Genomic DNA, 21,922 nt, shown 5'->3' with positions numbered 1-21,922 from the left:
CTTGGGAAGGCCGAGGGCCTGCACTGCCAAAGAAAATGGTCCGCGCTTCCCTATTTAGAACAGCCTGGGAGGGCAGGATCCGGCCTGTGGGAACAGCGCCTCTGAACTTGCCAGCCCAAAGAGGCAGGGAAAGGTGCTCTCAAGGCGAGCAGAAATATCTCCTTGGTCAGGGCGTGGACTTTCCTGAAGTTTACTTCACAATCTAGCTAGTAGTTTGACACAATATGCCGGAAGCACTGAAAGACGCAACGGGGGAAACTCTGAAATAACACCACACAAAGTGACACCAGAGATCACTGCCGCAATCCCTTTAACTAGCAAACATCCTCTAAAGAAACTAAAATTTCTTCAACAGAAAAAACCATTTAACAGTTATATTACTATCAGCTGTGATCACAAATATTAAGTAACGATCTAGAGATTAGGCAAAATGTAAGATGATCAGCGGAATAAACTTCCTAGACAATTGTGAAACTACATTCCTATAATTTACTTGTGAAAAGGCTAGCTGGATTATTTTGGGCAGACAATGTCCCGCCCCAGCATAAGTGGTTGAACATTTTCCAGTTCGGTGGCAAGCAGTTAGAAACATAGCAGGCATTCAGACAACCCCCAGGCACTGAAAGAACACATGGGGGGGCAGGTGCGGGTCAGCCAGTGCGGCCCTTCCAACGCGCTCCCTCGAAGCACAACCACCTCGTCCCCTGGCAGGGAAATGAAGGCCGAGCAGGAATGCAGGACACTTCTACAGGCTGCCTCTGAGCGAGCGTCCAAAAAGAGGCAATCAGATTTTAATTTGGTCGGAGAAAGAGCTGGCATTACCAGCTTAAAACAGGGAGATCAGGTTTCTTCCCCCGCCGTGTTTCAGTTTGAGCCTGAACATTGTTGGGTCCATCACTGCTTTTTCAGGTTTCCACGCTGTCTGCCCACACCTGTGGGTGGGGAGGAAGTGGGGATCATGTCTTAACCTGATGTGAATTGACTGACTGGTTTCCCTGCCCCAAACTCATCCCAAACTCCATACGGCTGTCATCTTCCTTCCAAGTAAATGTGAATGCATAAGATCACAGCCCACGGTGCAGAAGTAAGTTTCAATGCGTTCAACAGGCTTTCTTCTCAAGTAATGGAGGTAAGCAATCCTATTCCCATTTATCTGGGAGAAAGTCCAACTGAATTTAATAGGCTTTGTGTTTGAGTAGGACATGGTTAGGATCACACTGAAAAACTCACTGTTGCATATGCTACAAAGCAGTCCTAGAATGCTGTTGAAATGGGATGTCTGTTTTTAATGGGAAAGCATTTTACAGAGGGGCACAGAGACACATTGGCTCCCTCCCTTTGTGGGTGCAAGCAAGTATCTTGGATTGTCTTTTTACTGGGAGAGAGAGCTGGGTAGAGACAGAAACATCATCATCATTATTACCATCTCCCCCCGCCCAATTTTGCCATAGGCAATGCGGGGGACATGAAAGACCACCCACCTGTGGGAAATCCGGGCTTCAACTGCCAGTTGACTATAGCTAGTTCTCAAATCAGACTGAAGCTGGTTTAGAATAAAGCATTGTTTGAGAAGAAGCTAAATGAACATCTGCAAACAGGTACCTGCTCAGCCAGCTCCTCTGACTATATTTTTTAAAGGATGCTGCAGAGGTCCTAACATTTGTTTGCTGCTGCCCCCATCACCTGCCACTCTCCACATGGCCCTGAGGCGGAGTCCCAGCTGTGTCAAGACTGGCTTTGCTTGTTCAGTCTTTGCATGTCCGGTGAGCAAATACTATAAAGACATTTTCTTATCTTAGAAATGTTCATATGCTAGTGGCTGATACACCATCCTGCAGCACAACTCAGTTCTTAAATGGCAAGCTATGTAAAAATGGTCTTGGAGATGAAGGTTTTGGAGAAAGGAATAAGTGCCTCTAGTTTAATATTTCATTATAAATTTTAAATTAAAATGTATAATCAGCTATGATGCATAGCCATCGTATGATAAAGCAATAGCAACAAACCAGTTACTAAGTAAGAAAAAAATTATTGAGTTATTCCATGTTGCATTCCATTTTCCATTTCAATCGTGGGTTTAGTCCAGTTTTGACCTCGTAACTGCCTTGGCTGCTTCATATAATGACTTTTGTCAGGAGTGTGTCACTCAGTGGCTTCCAGTATCCTTGAACATGGTATCCTCCTATTGTAGCTGCCTGAACTGGGGGTGGATGGCAACACTCTGTGGTAGTTCCAATCCTGCCTGGAAGGTCATTTTCAGAGGCTGATGCTCTGAAAGTGCTTTTCAGCCCCGTAGAGCCTTCATTGTGGGGTTCTGCAAGTGTTCAATTTTATCCCCCATGATGTTCAATATCTACATGAAACCACTGAATGGGGGCCAACCCGAGATTTGAAGCATGCTGCCAGCAATCATCTGGTAACACACAACTCTACTCTTCTTTTACACCTGCAGGTGCAGCAGTGGATATTCTGGACCAATGTCTTGCCTTAGTAATGAATCACATAAGAGCCAATAAACTGAAGCCTGGTCCAAACAAGATTGTTAGTGGGCGGTTCCCTAAACCAGATGACTGGGATGAGCCCTGCTCTGAATGGGGTTATACTCCCTCTGAAGGAGCAGGTGCATAGCTTGGGGGTACTCCCAGGTCCATTGCTGCAATTTGGGCCTCAAGTGGCCTCAGTAGTACAGAGCACCTTCCATCAGCTGCTACTGGCAGCTCTGCTTCACCCTTCTCTGGACAGAGACAGCCTAACATCTGCTAGCTGTGCTTTAGTAACCTCCAGGCTAGATTATTGCAATGCATTATACATAGGGCTGCCTCTGAAGATGAAGAACAGTGGTGGACTTGGGTACTATGGCACCCTGTGCGAGGCCAAAAACTGGTGCCCCTGCCCAGCCTTCCCAAAGGCAGGTAAGGGAGCGCCTGGCTTTGGGTAGGAGGCACCTGGCTGGGAAAGCGCTAATGGCTTGGGGAAGGAGGCCTGAGGGCTCATGCCTCCTTCCCAAATCCCAGTGCCTCGCTTACCTGGCTTTGAGATGGTGCCCCCCTCGGCTCAGCGCCCAGTGCATGCGCACTCACACTCCTAAATCTGACCCTGTTAAGAAACTAAAGCTTGTGCAGAATTTGATAGCCAGGTTGCTGACCATTGAAAAATGGTCTGGACATATAAAACCAGTTGTGTCACTCACTACTGCACCAGCTATTAGAGAAACATCACATTGTAGAATTGGAAGAGAACTTGAGTCATCAAACTGCAACTGAAGCATCCGCAAAAGATGACAGTTCAACCTCTGCATAAAAACCTCCAATGAAAGAGAGTCCACAGTCTTCTGAGGGTGTCTGTTTCATTGTCAAACAGTTATTCCCATCAGAAAGTTCTTTCCAATGTTTAGTCAGAATCTTTTCTTGTAACCTGAATCCATTGGGTTGGGTCCTACTCTCCAGAGCAACATAAATAAAGCTTGCTCCATCTTCCATGGGACAACTTTTTGGATGTTTAAAGATGACTACCATATCTCCTCTCTTCTCTAGGCTCAACACGCCCAATTCCTCAACTGTTCCTCATAGGGCTTGCTTTCCAGACTCCTGGTTGCCTCCTCTGCACACAGTCTAGCTTAAATTGTGGCTCCCAGAACCAGACACAGGACTCAAGGACTCCAGAAGCTATGTGATATTCTCATTTGATATGCTCCTTGTTTTAGGTGAAATGTAACTTTTGAGTAGATTTTGCATCATAATTTTGTCCTTTGCTGTTGTAACATAAATTGTCTTGGCTAATGTGCCTAGTCGATAAAAAACCACTTTAATGTTTTAAGAAATAGTTAAAAGGCAATTGTTATCACTCTCTTATGATGTTTATTCAAACAGAATTCCAAGTATATATGCAAGTTTATATGATGTGAGGTATACATAAGAACAAAATGAGAATGGTGTTGAAAACGATCATTTCAATTCAACCTCCTGAATAATAATCTCAATGCCAATATACATACAAGTTCAAAATATATAAAACATCACAACAATCTGGCTTTTTACTTACCCCATTCAACACTTGGAAGCAGAAAAATAAAGACTCAGCTTTGCAAAGTTTATGTTGCTCAAACTGGTCTCAAGTGTTTTGTTCCACTGCACACTCTCTTCAGTAGTGCAACCCCATAGCAAAGCATCCATTAACCAGGTCCCAGGACTGCAGAGATGCTACTGTTCACCAACTCTCAAGCAGCCCACGAAGCTTTAGAACATGAGGTTACAAGGCAAACCTTGGTAGAAGTGGGTGAAAAGTAGAAGCAGAAAGCAGGTTCAGATACAGACGGAGGCATTAACAGCAGAAGCAAGCATCCAGGCTTTAAACTTACGGGGTAGATTATTGGACCAAACTCATGTCAGTTGCAAACTTACTGAAACAAACAGAAAAACCAACAGGAATGAATGTGGTCCATTGTTTAAATATCCTGGTTAAAAAGACACATAATCTAACACATCAACGTATAATTATTGAAGCCTGCTTCCTAAGCTCTATTATAGTCTTCTGCACTCAGTGCTGTTTTGAAATAGTGAGAATTTTGACAATTCTATGAAGTATCTGCTTTTACTCATTGTCTGTTTGTGTTGATTCTGGCTGGGATGTCTCTGAATCTGAAAAACAAGAGGTGACAGAAAAATGAGCATTTTTTCTCACTCAAAGACATTAAATATCAATTTCTTTCTTGTACAAAAAAGATTCTCTGAGGTCAATGAAGGATGGCCCTGCTTGTGTAATATTAAAATGAACTAACAGCAATGAAATTGGGTTGCTCCTTGTACATTTGGACTGCCCTTCCTCTTTCTAATTTCCTTTTCAGTGTGAACAGTGTTGCTTTAATAGTACATTCTAGGGGTCTTAGGAGGAGGGGACGACAGAGGACGAGATGGTTGGACAGTGTTCTCGAAGCCACTAACATGAGTTTGACCAAACTGCAGGAGGCAGTTGAAGACAGGAGTGCCTGGTGTGCTCTGGTCCAGGGGGTCACGAACAGTCAGACACGACTAAACAACAACAACAAGGGGTCTTAGATGACCATAAGTCTAAAATGTGATGCAGCAACAAAAAAAGCCAATGCTCTTCCAGGCTGCATCAACAGAAGTATAGTGTCCAGATCAAGGAAAGTAATAGTCCGGCTCTATTTTGCCTTGGTCAGACCACACCAGGAATACGGTGTCCAGTTCTGGGTGCTACAATTTAAGAAGGATATTGACAAGCTGGAAGGTGTGCAGAGGAGGGCAACCAATATGATCAAGGGTCTAGAAGCCAAACCTGCTGAAGAATAGTTGAGCAAGTTGGATATGTTTAGCCTGGGAAAGAGGAGACTGAGAGAAGTTATGACAGCCAGCTTCAAATATCTAAATGACTGTCAAATGAAATATGGGGTGCTCTTGCATGGAAACCTGGAAGGCCCTGAGAGCATCCTAGAGCCTGCCTGCTGAGGAAGACTTGTCTGTTAAGCAATCTGGAGAGTTTAAAAGTAATCTTTGCTTGAGGGTAGGGAGGTAGAAGCATAGAATTGTAGAGTTGGAAGGGACCCCAAGGGTCACAAAATAACAACATATGATGCCCATCTGACTGGGTTGCCACTCCAACAAAATCTAAAGAACACAACAAAACATCAACCATTAGAAAGGCCTGCTCAGCACACCAGCTCTGGAAGGTAAGGCTGGTGGGGCAGCCGGCCCATTTTTGCATATATGCACCACCCCAGAATGTACCCCGCCCCCTCATAAGATGCAACCATACCGTATATGGTTTTTTTGTATATTTTTCTTGTTGGTGCTTTTAGTGTTAAACCACTTCAAGAGATTACATAGGAAGCAATTCATAAATGCAACCAAATCAATAAAAGAAATGAAATGCAAGCGCTGTTGGTTGCAGCTTCAGATACTAGAATTGCACTTCTTCCCCTGAAGGTTCAGGTGTGCACCTCGGGTGTGTTTCTGGGCTCTCTGCTAACACAGGGAATTAGATGTGGTATCCAGAAGAGCCTTTAACCAGCTTAGGTTGATAAGCCTGTTGTTACCCTTTCTGGATAATCTCCTATAGTTATTCAAGCGCTGTTTTAGATGTGGCTACCCATCTATTTGTGGGGGCCAAGCAATCAGTTATGTGACATCAATATTGTGCCAGCTACAGTGGCTGCTAGTTTGTTCCCAGTCCAAATCAAAGTGCTGGTGATTGCCAAGGAAGCTCTAAAATAGTGGTGGCAAACCTGCAGCCTGTATCTGTATGTAATAATGCATGATTAAAAATGCTTTAAAATAGTGCAGAGTTGGCGGGAAAGTCTTTTGGAAGGCAGTACTGAGAAATCCAGTGCTCACCACACCAACTTTTGCCCCTGGAAGGATGACCATGGGCCAATGTGGCCCTTGGCCCGAAAAGGGTTAACTGCCCCTGCTTTAAATGGCATGGGACCAGGTTACCTTAGGGACCACCTGCAGCAATATGGAGACCCTGTTGAGATGCCTACAGTAAAATGTATTAGTTTGGCGGTCATAAGAAACAGGGTCTTCTCTGCCCTGGCCCCTTACCTATGGAATTCAATCCTTGGGGAGATGCCCTCCCCAATTTCACTTAAACTAGCTTCAAAGTCACATCTGTTTAGAAAGGCATTTGGAGTTTAAATTGGAATGCTAGATAATTGGGGCTCTTTGAGCAGGGCTTGTTTTAGTCAGTTTTATGGTTAGATGGAAATAGGGTTTTATTACTCTGTTTATTGTTCTAGTAACGGTTTTGATGAATTGCATGTGAGGTCTGTTCTAAATGGTAGTACTGAAGTTCTTTAAAATAACAAAAATACACTTTTTTATATCCTCAGTATTCTATTACATTGATGACTTCCACATTACCCCCCCCCCCAAATCTATGGAAATACTGTCCTAGAATAGTAAATTCCATGTTTAAGCAGCACACATGAACCAATGGAGATGGTGCTGATGTGGGGTCCATTAGCCTGCCAAGCACACGGCATCCCATGTGTGCAGGTAGATTATGGATACCTTTAAACTAAATTCCTAGGCCGGGTGTATGATTCTAGTCATGGCATGTAATGCTGTGCACCTTTACTTAGGAAAAACAAACCTGCTGTCAGTGGATCCTACTTCTAGGTAAGTGTACAGGACTAGAGCGTCACAGTGCAATCCCATGCATGCCTGCTCAGAAATATAAAGAAACATTGGCTGAATGGGATTGCAGCATAATTTTTAAAATGAGGGGTTTTATGTAATAATTGAGGTATATAACAGAGTTGTTATTCTGACACACAAGAGTTCATTGTCCTAATTTGGATTATTGTCCTTTTCTAAAAGTATTCTGCTTTGCTTTAGTAGACCTCAGCTGCATGAACAAGTTTAATAAACTCCATAGAACAACTCTCCCCTTGTCTCAGCCATCCTGGCTAATCAGTTTTCTTGCCTTTTCTTACCTTCTCCAACATAGCACATACATGGTCCCTTTGGAAATCACTGTGGATATCTTAACTATGCTTGATCCATTCTCTACAGACACCACAACACAAATATAACCTTCCTACCTGTGAGCTTCTGAAATGTGGAATTAAGTTCTAAGAAACAGTTTGGATGTGATAAATTCTATATACATGGAAACACTTGAACTACATACGCCTTTCAGCCCTACTATTGTGTATGTGCATTACATCATGAACTCTAGATTCTTCTTGAGTTTGCAGCCTTCTGCATAATGGCCTCATCCAGTGAGGCACAAGTGGAAAATAAGCAAGTGCTGTAGGACTTTGTTTCTCCAAACAGCAGCATCCCACAATGCATTGCAAGCAGCTACTCAGGGGGTTGGACTAGAATCAGGCATGGCCAAACCTGGCCCTCCAGCTGTTTGGGGGCTACAATTCCCATCATCCCTGACCACAGGTCCTGGTAGCTAGGGATGATGGGAGTTGTAGTCCCAAAGCAGCTGGAGGGCCAAGTTTGCCATGCCTGGACTAGATGATCCCCTGGGTCGCTTCCAACTCTACAATTCTATGCTTCTAGTGTTTTTAAAATCAGCCAGTGATGCAGTGCAGAAAAAAATGAGGTAAGCATCACTGCATATATGCTGATTTCCCTCTCATGATTGGGGACCTTGTGTAGAATGTATCATTGTATTTTATTATGCATTTCCAAAGCAAAACTTTCAACCAATTTAAAATAAATGCAGTGTTACTGCCCTCTATTTGGATATGCCAAAGAATAAAAATTGAGAAGAAAATATTTTCTTCTAGGTCTGCTAATACCCAATTGCAAAGACTTGGGGGAAGTGAACTTAAGGAAAGTGTGAGGTGTTGAGGAGTGGCAGGAGAGGCTGCTGCAGAATTTATGAGAGCGCCCACCCCGGGACACCGAAGGAGATCTCTGCCCGTGGATAACAGTGGATGGGTGGGAAAGAGAAACAAACCACTGCTCTATACAAAGCAAAAGGTTTTTTCCCCAATTAATTAATTAAGCTAGAAGTAAAAATTCATATTAAAAACATTTGTAATAAGCTTTACGTTTAAAAAGGTTACTTTCCTTCACTGTTAAATTCTATTGACAATTAAAGAAAAAGACTGTATATGTTTGGAAATGAATAATTCTTAGATCTGTTAAGGCAGAAATGGGCTGGTAGGATAGTGCTTTGGGTGGCATACATTCTGAGGTTGAAGAATGGCTTCTTAGGCTGGGCCCCCATTTCAAGTCCAGATTGAGATCTAGGTTTTCTTTTGTATGACAATGTGTGTTTCCTAGCTTTCTGCCTCTTTTCTATTTTCTTCTGGTACTCACTTGGAGGAAGAAGAGAATCTGTAAAAAACAACAGAAAAGGAATTCTTTATTTAATATGCATTCATGTCATAAAATAAGCCTCGGTTGCTTTAATAGTCTTACAAGGTATTTGTTAGGGGGCAAATGAGCTAAAAAGGTGTCCAAAAGCTTTTGAATACAATAGGATATTTGCACAGGCTTCATTCTGTAAATGCTATTATCTTATTAGAAGGCAAGTCTTTTCAAAAGGAGCATTTTAAAATAAATATTATATTTGGGTGCCATTTATCCCATGCTACCTTGCATCTTTAAGTGGAATTATCATTTGGCATAAGCAATGATGTCTGATGTCAGACTAAAGTCCAGTACATGCTTCCCTGGAAGCAATTTCCATTGGAGTTTACAGAAGTTACATATAAAATTGTGTAAAGGTTTAGTGTATAACATACACCACCCAAGTAGTTTATTTTTTCTATATGCTCTACAAAAACTGCAGAATGAATGCAGATTAAGTTAGCTCTACTCTATCTGACCCCTTCATGGATCACTGCCTTGCCGTGGCAAAGGGGCTTGAATAACTCAGAGAAGCTATGAGCTATGCCGTGCAGGGCCACCCAAGATGGACAGGTCATAGTGGAGAGTTTTGACCAAACGTGATCCACCTGGAGCAGGAACCGGCAAGCCACTCCAGTATTCCTGCCAAGAAAACTCCATGTTTTCTTGACAGGAGTGCCTGGCGTGCTCTGGTCCACGGGGTCACGAAGAGTCGGACACGACTAAACGACTAAACAACAACACTCTATCTGAACAGAAACAAAATCCCAAAAACTTGTCCCGAATAAACAATATACCGGGTCTGTAGGCAATACAATGAATAAGCTATGAATTGAAGCCCAATTTCCATATATCTACTGGAATGTTTTATGGGATTAATACACATATTTCCATAGGTCTACGTTACAAAGAAAGACATAGGTCAGTAAATACTGCCTATTTTTTTAAAGTCTAAGATGTTACCATTAGGCTGCGAGTTCTTTTTCTCCCAGTCATCACGCTGTTGAAGCCACTCATCTCCATAACCACTGCTGATCAGTTTGCTGAAGTTTACAGGTTCGTTTTTTTTGTGAGCAGGCCTATACGAGAACACCAAACAAGAAGCAAGCCTTTTATCAAAACTGGTACCCATCTTTCTTTTTCTTTACTATGATATATTAAAAAGTGTTTTTGAAGCTTCCTTTGGTATTAGAAGCATTCTGGCTTTGTGGCAAAAAGGCCTCTAGTAGAAGTATGCCAGCTGTATAACCAGCTTTGAAGGCCAGCTGGTAAAACAGATCCACGTGCAAATCTTCACATAGGGACAACATACATTGATGCACACCTTCTCAACATCCAGCAGTGAAGAAAAAGTTGTTTCAAGTAACCCCAGTCAAAACAGGAACTACTGGTAAATATGAATGACTAAGACAAGTAACTTATGTGATTGAAAGACGTCAAGCCTACAGCAATCCCAAATGATATCAGGAGCATAGCATGGGGGGGGGGGCATGCATTACTGAGAGGGCACAAGATGGCACAACCAGGCACCCCCACGACAGGCTCCCTCCCTCACCAAGCTGTGCCCTGGCTGGGTCTTCAGGGCTGCAGCAGCAGCAGCACCTCCTTCTCCTCATAGCTGGCTAAGAGGGAGGAGGATGGCAGCAGCAGCAGCACCACCCACCAAGGAGAGGTGAGAGCCTCTGGCAACCACTGCTGGTCTGCCCTCACTGTGAGCTGGCTTTGAGCGTTTCTCCCTCCCCTTGCCTCACTCGCTGCCAGCTCAGACCACTGTGGCTCGGTGAGCGGTGAGGGCTTGGGCTCGCGCAGCCACACTTTGCCCCCGCCCCAGCACACACACACACGCATCCTGGGTGCAGAGAACCTGTGCTACGCCCTTGAATATGTTCCCAAAATAAAGCAAGGTGTACTCTGGTCTCCATTTCCACCTGTTCCAGATTACCAGTCATGTAACATGACATCCAACGAGGCTTCTCATCTGGTACACTGACAAATAACTGATACAGTGTACATATGATAATCTAGGGTAGTTTTTAATAAACTACACTTTTTTAAAAAGTGTGCATACTGCCTCCCCAATGCCTACCAACTATATCTTATTGTGATTATATGCTTATTGTTAAGATCAGCATATAGCCATCACTATGATGCAATACACTAATTCATACAGCAAACTGAACTGGAGCAAAGGGTAACAATTTTATGCACAGCTTTACACTGGCAAGTTGAGTACTTGCACATCCATCTGTAAGGTCTGGATTTAAAACACAGCAATTATATTTAGCTAACATTGGAGGGAAGTAGAGTCGGTTTCCTCCATGAAATTCTTTAGTTGCAATAGGTTGTGGTGTTCTGTGTGGGTATCTTGGCGTTATAGCAGGAAGCTTTATCTGTGTAAAAAAGATAATGCTAATTCAGTAATGGACATACATATACCTATGATCAAAACAGGTTGAAATAACAGCTAAAAAGAAAGAATATTCCCTGGATTATATATTCTGTAGCAATCTGTACATGGCTTCTGTATTAGGCTCCTGTTTTTGTGATGTTGTCACTCAAAGTAATCTGATCTGTCTAGGCTGAGAAATAAAAAAGTTTGATATGTGATGACTAGAACTTTTGAGTTGGCTGATCAAGACTGGACCCGTTCCCCATATGCTATAAACCCAATTTAAATCTGTTATAACAGAACATGTAGATTGACCCTTAGCATTACTTTCAAAGGGTGGTTAAGGTTGCTTGGTTTCTGTTAGGTGCACCTTTAACGTGCAGGTTTAAAATATGTACACTGAAGTGAGAAGGTGCTGGAAGGAGCATGTGTGCAAGTTCACATTTGCAATGTTGTGTCTGCACTACCTGTGTTTATTCAAGTTCTGATTACCAGTGGTATGTGCCATTTGAATGCTAAAATTGTAAGCTTTATCTTAAAATATAAGGGCCAAACTGCCCATGCTGTTATATGCCTCTTTAAATTTTGTGTGCAGATTTGGAAGGAAATCCCCCATTGGTGACAATTTAGGATTTCCTCCTCACCCTACAAAGCAAATACCAGAGGAGGGGTTTTCCTCGGGAGGAAGGCAGAGAGTTAAAATTGCTTTATAAACCTGCTGTGATTCCAGTTACGATTACCATCCTGCATGTTAAATACAAGAACGCATTTAAAATCTTGTCAAGTTTAGTCTCAGGTTTTAAGAAAAAGCTCACATTTTCGAGCAGGTGCATACTTCAGAATGACAAAACTTGAGTACACACAGGGTGATGCATACAGAAACTTCAGAATTTATTAACCAAGGTAAGAGATCATGAGTGGAACATGAGCTTACACGTGCCCATCCCAGCCCCTCCACCACAGAGTCAACTCCTTAGTCAGGCTGATTGGAATACTAAAAGAGCATTGATTGGAACAGTACTAAAAAAGCTTTTCATGCTAACCAGTTTTATTCTTTACCAGAATCTGAAACTTTGAAGCTGGCTAGAAGACTACTAAAAATACAAATGCATCCAGGAATCAACACTGACTTTTAAAAGGAGGGGAGACCACAACAGTAACTTGGAGAAAGATTTTGCAATGATGTGCTGATGGAATCGCCAAATACCTGTTTCTTGGCTTAGTCTGGTCAATTTGAGATTTTCCCTCTGTCTTTTATCAACTCCAATTCTAGTTTCAGAAAAACTCACCTCTTCTTTTGTGCTGCCTGGAGAGCCCTCAACTTGTACTCCATTTTCCTGTTTGGATTTTTTTAAAAAAAATAATAATTTAAGTAATAGATCTTAAAGATAACAGAAAAGAGATTAAGAAATTGTTTAATGTTTTACAAAAATGATCAGCTTGGTCACATAAACTGTATACTACCTGACTTGCCTCCGTACAAACTTCATTTCAGAAAGAATAGAACCTTTCTGCTGGGGGGGGAGTGAGGTAAAATTTAAATCATGAAAATGATGTACACAATATTATGTCTCCTCTCTGAGCCACAGCTCCAGCAAGATTCTGATACTGCTTTTAATTTTTTTTTAAAAGGTAACCTTCAACAGATCCCTTTGTTCCTGATTATCCCATTTTACATCTAGTTCCATACTCTTTAGAAACAGAGTATGGAAGCTTTAATAATAATATAAAAAGATAACCAGTGTTCCTGAAAACACTCCCAAAGAAACATTAATGTTCAGAAAAAAAGAACATATATTCTGGAAGCTGAAAAGAATGGATCTACAATCACTTGAGTAACCTGATCTAGAATGCACAAGAGGCTTCCATGTTTTTAATGAGACCTGAGAAGAACCCTCTGGGATTAAAATGTTTTTGTACTGTGATATGTCCTTAAGGATTTATTTCTTTAACTGGAACCAACACACTTTTCCCTGATAGAATAAACTAAGGAGGCTGAACTTTAAACAGTACTCCTGGCTAGTATTTCTTATATCCTGACAAAACAATTAAAACCCATAACTCTAAATAAGCAGGTATCTGAAAATAGTTTATGACTGCAATCCAGTAATGTACTTATCTGAGAGTTAGGCCCATTACACCCAATGGGACTTGCTTCTGAGAAGATATATAAAATGAAAGTTTCACAAAGCTAATGAAATTTAAATCCAAGATTTCAGCAGTTATTTCTCAAGGTTTAGCCATAAGGGTTGGCCATCAGGCAATTAAATTATGTTTATATGTGATTCCTGTTGAAGGACAAAAGCCACACTATCCATTCAAAGTTAATTTCACCCAGTTCAGTGGGAGAGGTTTTAATCAAAACAACTTTGCTACTGAAATCAACTACTATGCTTCATTTTGGCTGAATTGTGCCCAATATTACTTCAGAGGGATCCTTAAAAGAGCTGGGAGACAAATGCACCAAATTAAGATACTATGACCTGGTTTGCATGTGGTGCTATGCCAAATTATGGTTCGATGTTACTAAGGAAGGATGCTGGTGAGGAGCAAAAATCTCACCTGCTTCACTTCTTCCCCAGTCCTGCTGTTGCCATGAATGTCCTCAAAGTGCACAAGAAGCTATCCCTGAACAGAGAAATCTCTTTCCCATTTAGTCAAGGTCTTAGTTTCACAAAATTTGTATAAATTAAGCAGGAAAATTAAAAAACCAACCAACCTGATAATGATTTTATTAGTCTGTCAGCTTAATTACAATGATACAAAAAGCATCTTAAGTCATAACCAGGATCACAGAATGAGTTGGAACGCCACCTCCCCCCCCCCCGGGTAATCTAGTTCAAATCCCTGCAATGCAGGAACCTCAACCAATTTTCATAAGAAATTTACACCCTTCAAAGGGATTATTTCACACTATATTCTTCATGAGTGGGAAGTGCCTGGCACTTCCCAGGAATCTGAAGAAACCCCAAAATATTGTGATTTTTCAAAGGATAGTGTAATTAGTGAGTTTTAGAGCTGTGCACAACTATCCACTTACCCACCCGGGCTTCACCCTTGCCTGGGGAATGCTTGACCCAGCCCCAAATCAAAGGGAGCTAATGTTTACTTAACGTTAATTTGGTTAATCTTGATTCAACATGTCATCTGGCATCTAAACATAGACCACCTCCTCCACCTTGGGAACGATCGTGCTGACACTATCTCTTCAAAGGCATCTAAGCTTGGCACTGGTTGGCAACGCCACATCAGATTTGGCAAAGTCCCACCAAACAGGGTGATAGTATCTTTAGAGGTGTACAATTCCGCGTAATTTGGACCCATCATGCTATACTGGGCAAAGTCATATATCAATCTGTCATCTTGAGTCAACATGGTGCCCAGTGTCCAACTGTAGGATTAGATCACCACCTCTACCTTGGGAACTCTCTTGCTGAGTTTGGTGATGTTATCTCAAGAGGCATCTAAATTGGTGCAGGTTGGAACTGTCATTCCAAACTGGGCAAAGTCCTATAAAATGGGATGACAATATCTTCAGAGGTTTAAAAATCTGTGTACTTTGAGCCCATCCTACCAAATTGAGCAGTTACACCAAAGTCACATTTTGGTCTGCCACCTTGATTCAAAATGGTACCTGGTGTCCAAAGACAGATGAATATTGCCACCTCCATATGAGGAACCCTGATGCAGAGTTTGGTGACAATATCTCAAGAGGCATCCAAACTGGTGCAGGTAGGAACTATCCTGCCAAATGGGACAACAGTATCTTCAGAACCATCCAAATTGGTGTAGTCTGGACCCATTACGCCAAAAACCAGGCAAATTCACACCAAAGTCACGCTTTGATCTGCCATCTTGATTCAAAATGGTGCCTTGGCATCCAAAAATTGATGAAAACTGCCATCTCCCCCTCGGGAACCCTTGTACAGAGTTTGGCAACAATACAGTATCTTGAGAGGTAGCCAGACCCATAGAGAACAGAGACATACAGAAAAACGACTATCCAAAACATATGGTAGATTTTAGCACCCAAATACCATACTTTTTCCAAAAAAAAGTTGATTTCTATAAACTGTAGGCACACTCCAGCTTTTTCTAAAAGTAACAAAAAGTACAAGTGTCTGCACCCCAGCCCCCAAATCTGCAGCAGTTCATGGAAGACATTATATATGAGGATTGTGTTGTTAAGTCCTACAACACATTCTGGGGCTGGAAGGTAAAGGAAGGGTCTGCAACTAGTCTAGTTTTAAGGATTCTGGAGTCTATACAGAGCCAACATCAATTTAGCCGCTGATAGTTTCTTTCCAGTTCCAGGACACAGCTTGGTTCTGAATGAAACAGCATCATATGGCGACATTTCATGTTCAGTGCAAATAAACTTGTGTATTGAGGGCACAAGGAGAAGGGGCGACAAAGGACGAGATGGTTGGACAGTGTTCTCGAAGCTACAAACATGAGCCTGACCAAACTGCGGGAGGCAGTGGAAGACAGGAGTGCCTGGCGTGCTCTGGTCCAGGGGGTCACGAAGAGTCGGACACGACTAAACGACTAAACAACAACAACAACAATTCAATAGAAAAAATTATTATTATTATTTATTACCCACCTTTCATCCTAAGACCCCATGGCAGTGATTATTATGTGACCTTAGGGTGAAAGTTGGGTGATAACTGGTTTCCCAGGCATCTGGTTGACCGCTATGACAGCAGGAGGCTGGAGTGGGCGGGCCATTGGCCTTGTCCAGCAGAGCTCTTCTTACAGAGAGGTATATTTTTAGGACCCACCTGATTTTTGTGATTGTAAGTTGCTTGGGGCCTTAGTCAATCAGAGCTATAAACACTGTGAACACCATGGGCTCAGAAACAAACTGGCAACTAGTGCAGCTGTTTTAAAACAGGGGTTATGTGAGATCGAAACAGAACGCCAGCCAGTAATCTGGCCACTGCACTTTGGACTAATTGAAGCTCCTGCTTCAAGGGCAGCCCCACACAGAACAGAGTGCAACAATATGATCTGGAAGTTATCACAGCATGGAGTACAGTGACCAATTTGTTTTGTTTAAAAGGTGTAGTAGCTGGTGAACCAGCCACAGTTGGGGGAAAAGGCACTCCTGGTCACCAAGGCCACCTGAGCCACCAAGGCCAGTGTCAGCACTGAATTCAAAAAACACCCCCAAGCTGTGGACCTGCTCTCACCACAACAAGCCATCTCCTCACCTCCTGGACATCAGAACTTGGGACACATAACACCTCTGTCTTTTCAGGATTCAGCTGCAGTTTAATGGCCCACATCCAAACCACTGCCTCCAAGCACCTAACACCTCAACTGCCTCTCCTGATTCAGATGAAACAGAGAGGTAGAACTGGGTGTCATCTGCATACTGATGACGTTCCACTCCAAATCTCCTGATCACAGAACCAGAGACCTCATATAGATGTTAAATAGCATGGGAAACAAGATGCGATCCTATGGGACACTACAGGACACCAAATGCTAGCCTCCCATAACTACTTCTTAGAAATGTCCCAGGAAGTAGGAGTGGATGCACTGAAGCACAAGGTCCCCAGCCCCAACCTCCCTGAGACAATATGCTCCTCCAGAAGGATATTGCGGTTAACAGGATTGAAAGCCACCAAGAGATCAAGCAGAACAAGCAAACTCAAGCTCCCATCTCTTTCCCAACAAATGTCATCAACCCAAGTGGCCAATGTGGTTTCAGTGCCACAGGCAGGCCTGAAACCAGAGTGGAATGGATCCAAGTAATCAGTTTCCTCCAAGCATGCCTGCAGCTGGACCAACTTATCGAGCACCTTGCCCCCAAAGGGGATATGATCATTTTTAAACACTTCCACAAATTCTATGAAATGAGCCAGTCTGGCTGCTCCTGCCTATCAATGTTTTTAGCCAATGAGTGAAGACGGATTTGTGACTGATAAGTGAGCTGTTTGGACACCAGATAACCGGAAACGCTGGGTCCTAAAGAGCTGCTCTTCCACCCTGCCCTTTAGTGCACTTTTCCTGATTCTGTCTTATTTTTTAGTTCCTGGAATCTCTGTAGTTTGTCCTCTTGCTTTCCCTAGCAGCCAGGGTGCATTTTGTTTGTGGTGGCTTCATCTGAGATCAGGTAGTTTCTAGAGGTTATTTTCTGCAAATACTGTTAAACAATGTTTGAGTGGATGTTAACTTCAAAAGGAAAATTTGAAACATTTGCAAAGAGGCATGTCACCTGCTGTACAGCAGTTAGAGATCAAGCACTCAATAAGAATTCACTGAATAGTTAACTTACAGTATAATGTAATCTACTCAGAAGTTTCTTTTTATTTAATGGAGCTTGCTCCCAGGTAAGTGGATGCAGGATGGCAGCCTAGGCTTTGGTTTAGGGTTGGCACTGGGGGAAAACAGGCATTTCTGCATCTTAGCAGACAGAAAATCAATAAGTGAAACCTTTTTGGTGGGGAAATAAAGACATGGGAAAAGCTTCACCATGACTGTACTCTCTAATTTTGTGTTATGCCGCACTCTCCATGGCGGCTGTGTTGTGTTATGCCATGTCATTTCCCCATGGCGGCCATTTTTTGATTGGCACCCACAGCAATACCTGATATAGATCTGCCCTGAAATCTATGGATGCAGGGTGGTATACAAATAATAATAATAATAATAATAATAATAATAATAATAATAATAATATTTTCAACTGCAAATTAGGCAGAGAAATACAAAACACCAGTTCATTGTGTGCTAGTTCATTGGGATTTGCGTGAGGTGCTGCTGTCCTGACCCACTCACCAACCAAGAGAGGTTCACATACCTCTCTTTTCTCTTTGTTCTCTTTGTCTTCAGCATCTCTTTGCCAAACACTTTTCATATCAAAATCAAAAGGCCCTCTTTTAGGCTCATAGCTGGCAGGTTGATCAGCCTTAAACTCCTCATGGACCATGTAGTCTGGCATAGCTGAAACTCGAGGCCTGCGGAAAACAGTTTTACCGTTTACTGTGAAGTATTTTGTTATGAAAGGTTCCAGGTGCTTCCAAATGCTGTGACATTTTCTTCCTTTCAACATTCTTCAACTCCACTCTTCCTTAGTCACCCAAAAGAGATTAGCATGAAGACAGAATACTTACTTAGACTCATCAGCTGCTGTTGCTGCTGCTGCTGGTTTGCCATGATGTGTATACCACTCAGGTGCACCATAAGACCCCAGAGACACTTTCCGTGGAGTAGGTGTAAAATGTCTCAACAAGTCTTAAGTGAAGGAGACAAAGTTATTTAAGTTTTTTTTAAAAAAACCAAGTAGATAACTAGTTTTCTGGACATTCTTAAAACAAGAGGACAATATGAAAAATGCTTCATTCTATCCCTCCCCATGAGATTAAGGGGCAAACTATACTAGGTGACAGAGACCTACGACAGGATCTCCTGGTGCTGGCCCTGCCACTAGTATGCAGCCTGTAATCACATTTCCCTGAGGGAATGTGGTCCTTGGCCCTGAGAAGGTTGTCCACCAATGTGCCTTCCCAACAAATGTTTCAAGCATTAATTTTTTTTAAGTAGACAGGGAAACTTATTTTCTCTCTCACACACACACTCATGCACCATGGCTCACACACAAATCTGCCTGCCTTCCCCAATTCCCTACACTACAAAAAAGAATACTGAAAATATCCAAATAGAGGCAGAAAAGGAGGGAAGGGAAACAGATCAAATGATTTCTTCTTTTTTTATTTTAATTCAAGAGAAACAATCATTTGTCAGAAGATCTCTACTTACTAACAGAGCAAACCAATATACAGAAATAAAAACACAAAAGCAACTGCATTTATGCCTGGATTAACTCCCCTCCATGCTGATTTACAAATAAAATTGTTCCCCAAGGCTGTTACTTATTTGGAATAAAATGTGCAAGTTTCCTCTGATAGCTGCTTTCAGGTAAGGTGATGCATTTACAGCTTGATTCAATGCACTTTTACTCTGAAGTAAGGCCACTGATTTCAATTGGCCTTACTCAAAGGTAAATGTGGAATTTTTAGTTAAGTATGAATTCAACCAAGATTGCCACAAAAGGTTACAGAATACTGCTAAAATGGTGGGTTCTTTCAAAACAAAAGAACCTGCATTTCTGCAACATCACAGCTTTCAGGGTGGCGTGGAACATCCTTATTTTGTGTGTTTTATCCTCCCCAATGTCCCCAAATTTCTTATAGCACTTTCCAGACCATTTATATGTACAAGCCTCCTGAAATCGCCATAAGATTCATATGAATTTTAACTACCAGGTCGGCCTCCTTGTTTTGCCAGCTTTACATATTCTGAGTCAGTGTCTTTAATCCACTTCCTTCGCCCCCCAAATGTAATCTCACTGTGAGGATCTCCAAAATCACCGAGACCTGGGATCTGGGATGTTGGCTGCTGTTGAGCTTCAGAATTAACAGACTCCTCTGATCGCTTGAGTGGCACGTGATAGTACCAATCTGCATTAACAAGCAAAAAGATGAATATCACATTTTGAGATTTGTATTATATTAAGTGGTATAAACTTAATTTGATTTTGTTCTGTGAACCACCCTAAGATCTCCAGGTATAGATAGGGCAGTATATATATTCAATAAGTAATAATTATAATTATAAAAAACAATGAAAAACGGGGAAACTATTCCAGTTTTTAAAAAAAAACATTTATAAAGAATAATTTATATAACTTCTACTCCCCATTACTACAAAAACCAATGACCTAATATAACAGGAACCCACACAATTAAAAGCCTGGCTGCCTCTCCTGGTACTGTTCATCAGTTAGAAAGATCAAGGGCATTTCAATACCAAGTCAGATAGAAATGTCTCTACATCAGGATAGCCCAACCTGCAGCCCAATGGCCACACATACCCCCCCCAAGCTCTTTCTGTGAACCCCGCAAGGTGCTTGGCTGCTGCTGTAACGCTCCTGGCTTTCTCCTTTAGCTCTACACTGTTCCTCATTGATCCAAAAGGCATCATTTACTGCCGCTTTTCTGGTCTTCTTTTCCTGCCCTTTACTGCAAAAACACACCAGTCAAACTGTTTCTTCTTGTCTCCAAGCAGCTCCATGACTGCTTCTGTTGGTCCTCTTTTAGTCTTCTCCTCCAAACTAGAATCTTGGTCAATTTTTCCCTCCTGGACACAACAGCAAGTGTGCACAAGAATGTGTATGTGTGCAAGCATAGGAGCCAACTCCTAGGGGTCAAGGTCCCTTCGGCCCACCAATAAAATATTTGAGGGGGCAACTACCCCCCAAAGTTGATGGGCATTGCCATTCAAATGGTGTGTGCATACCACATTTATGTGGGGCGTAGCTTACCTGGGCTCCCCCAGTATTTTATTCAAGTTGGCACCCCTGCATGCAAGAGAGAATAGGAGCTTTTCTCCTGGTTGCCTGCCTCCCCTTGTATTTTTAAATTGCCAAGCATGTAAAGCTGAATGCACACAAGTTAAATGTGCATAAGTAGTGAGCTTACTGTACAAAATGAAGATGTCTAAACACTGTAAACACCACAGGATCTAGTTCTGAGAAAGGTATTATATAGTCCCGAACTAAAGTTTAAGAAAAGATATATGCACAAAGATGGAAAGATGCAGCCCTACCTACTATGGAGAAATGGTTGGTAAAATTATTTGACTTAGCTGAGATGGCAAAGTTAATGTGATTAATTAAATAAAAACCACTGACGTTTATTAAGGATTGGAAACTTCTTATGGACTTAATTGTGTGAAACAGAAAATGAACTTGTAATAGCTGGATTTTAAGACTGAAAAAGTATTGGCGTATAGAAAACAGAATCGTTGGATGTTCATGAGCCTCTAGTTGAGGGCTGGCTGGACGGCAGGGGCTGCCTTGGCAGGTCCTGTGTCAGGACCACCATTTTCTGCACCTGCCTCTTGCCTCTATTTTGCGCTGAAGAGACTGATCCACAGTCATTATACTTTGCTCTGTGCGTCCTATCAAATTCAAATGTGAGCTATTTTCACTAAAATAAAAAAGAGCGCAGTTTTGCAAGGCTTTACATGAGAAACATCACATTTATAAACTGTGTACTTGCCACATGGTGCGTATCGATTTGGGGGTCCACGGGGCTCTTTATTTGTATTCCTCATACCTGCGGAGCGGGGAGAACGGGGTGTTTTCAAAAGGAAGCCTTTGGCCAAATCCCTGCCGAAGAAGCCAGGCAAGCCGGCCGACCCCCCCCCCCGCCCCATTTCTGAAGCAGAAAGGCTTTTGCGCGAACTTTCCCGCCCACCTCGCAGCAGCCGGAACCAAGTTCACCACAGCGTCGCCGCAGAGACGGGCTCCGGGGCTGCAGCCGGAGCTGCCCGACTCGGGTCCCTTCTGAATCCCCGGGTCCGCCGACCCGATTCCCCGCTGACCCTCCCGAAGGAGACGCCGCCCACCCCCGACCCAGCCGGGGGAGGCTCCTCCGACGGGCCTCGGTTAAGGCTGCCGGGGGAGCCGCGCCGAAGGCGGTTCGCCCGGCTGGAGACCCTCCGCGAGAGGAGGAGGAGGGCTCTTTCCTCCCTGGTCGCCCTCTCTCGCCTGGTTCCGGGCGAAGCCGAGGGAGCTCGCCCCGGGGAAGACACCCTCCGCCGCCGCCGGGCCCGATCCTTGGCGCCGCCGCCGAGTTCGAAGTGGGACGGGAGGCCGCCGCCGCCGCGAGAGCGACCCAGAGGA

At 42.9% G+C, this 21,922-nt stretch overlaps 1 protein-coding gene and 1 long non-coding RNA gene across 4 annotated transcripts; one reads left to right on the top strand and one right to left on the bottom strand.

Annotated features, from left to right (window-relative positions):
- The first annotated feature begins 906 nt into the window (after positions 1-906).
- On the top strand, positions 907-3,822 carry LOC128399477 (uncharacterized). Its single transcript, XR_008327230.1, has 3 exons — positions 907-1,129; positions 2,453-2,541; positions 3,534-3,822. It is a non-coding gene; the product is annotated as an uncharacterized LOC128399477 (long non-coding RNA).
- Positions 3,823-3,834: 12 nt separating this feature from the next.
- Positions 3,835-21,912, bottom strand: C13H7orf57 (chromosome 13 C7orf57 homolog). Of its 3 annotated transcripts, none has more exons than XM_053360968.1 (10): positions 21,788-21,912; positions 21,297-21,353; positions 19,497-19,694; positions 18,348-18,468; positions 18,035-18,191; positions 12,513-12,560; positions 11,124-11,224; positions 9,798-9,913; positions 8,669-8,819; positions 3,835-4,637 (listed from the first exon to the last, which is right to left on the bottom strand). In XM_053360968.1, exons 2-10 carry the CDS (start codon positions 21,349-21,351, stop codon positions 4,595-4,597), a joined length of 990 nt encoding a protein of 329 aa, XP_053216943.1. In that variant the 5' UTR covers positions 21,352-21,353; positions 21,788-21,912; the 3' UTR covers positions 3,835-4,594. The 3 variants fall into 3 exon arrangements, with proteins under 3 accessions (XP_053216943.1, XP_053216944.1, XP_053216945.1); XM_053360969.1 differs by lacking the exon at positions 21,788-21,912 and adding an exon at positions 21,495-21,767; XM_053360970.1 differs by lacking the exon at positions 21,788-21,912 and having other exon boundaries at positions 8,802-8,819.
- Positions 21,913-21,922: the final 10 nt, after the last annotated feature.

This window comes from Podarcis raffonei, chromosome 13, assembly GCF_027172205.1.
Source record: "Podarcis raffonei isolate rPodRaf1 chromosome 13, rPodRaf1.pri, whole genome shotgun sequence".
NCBI lineage: Eukaryota > Metazoa > Chordata > Lepidosauria > Squamata > Lacertidae > Podarcis > Podarcis raffonei.
Note: the sequence above shows the minus strand (reverse complement) of the source record. Positions and strands in the feature narration are given on the sequence as shown.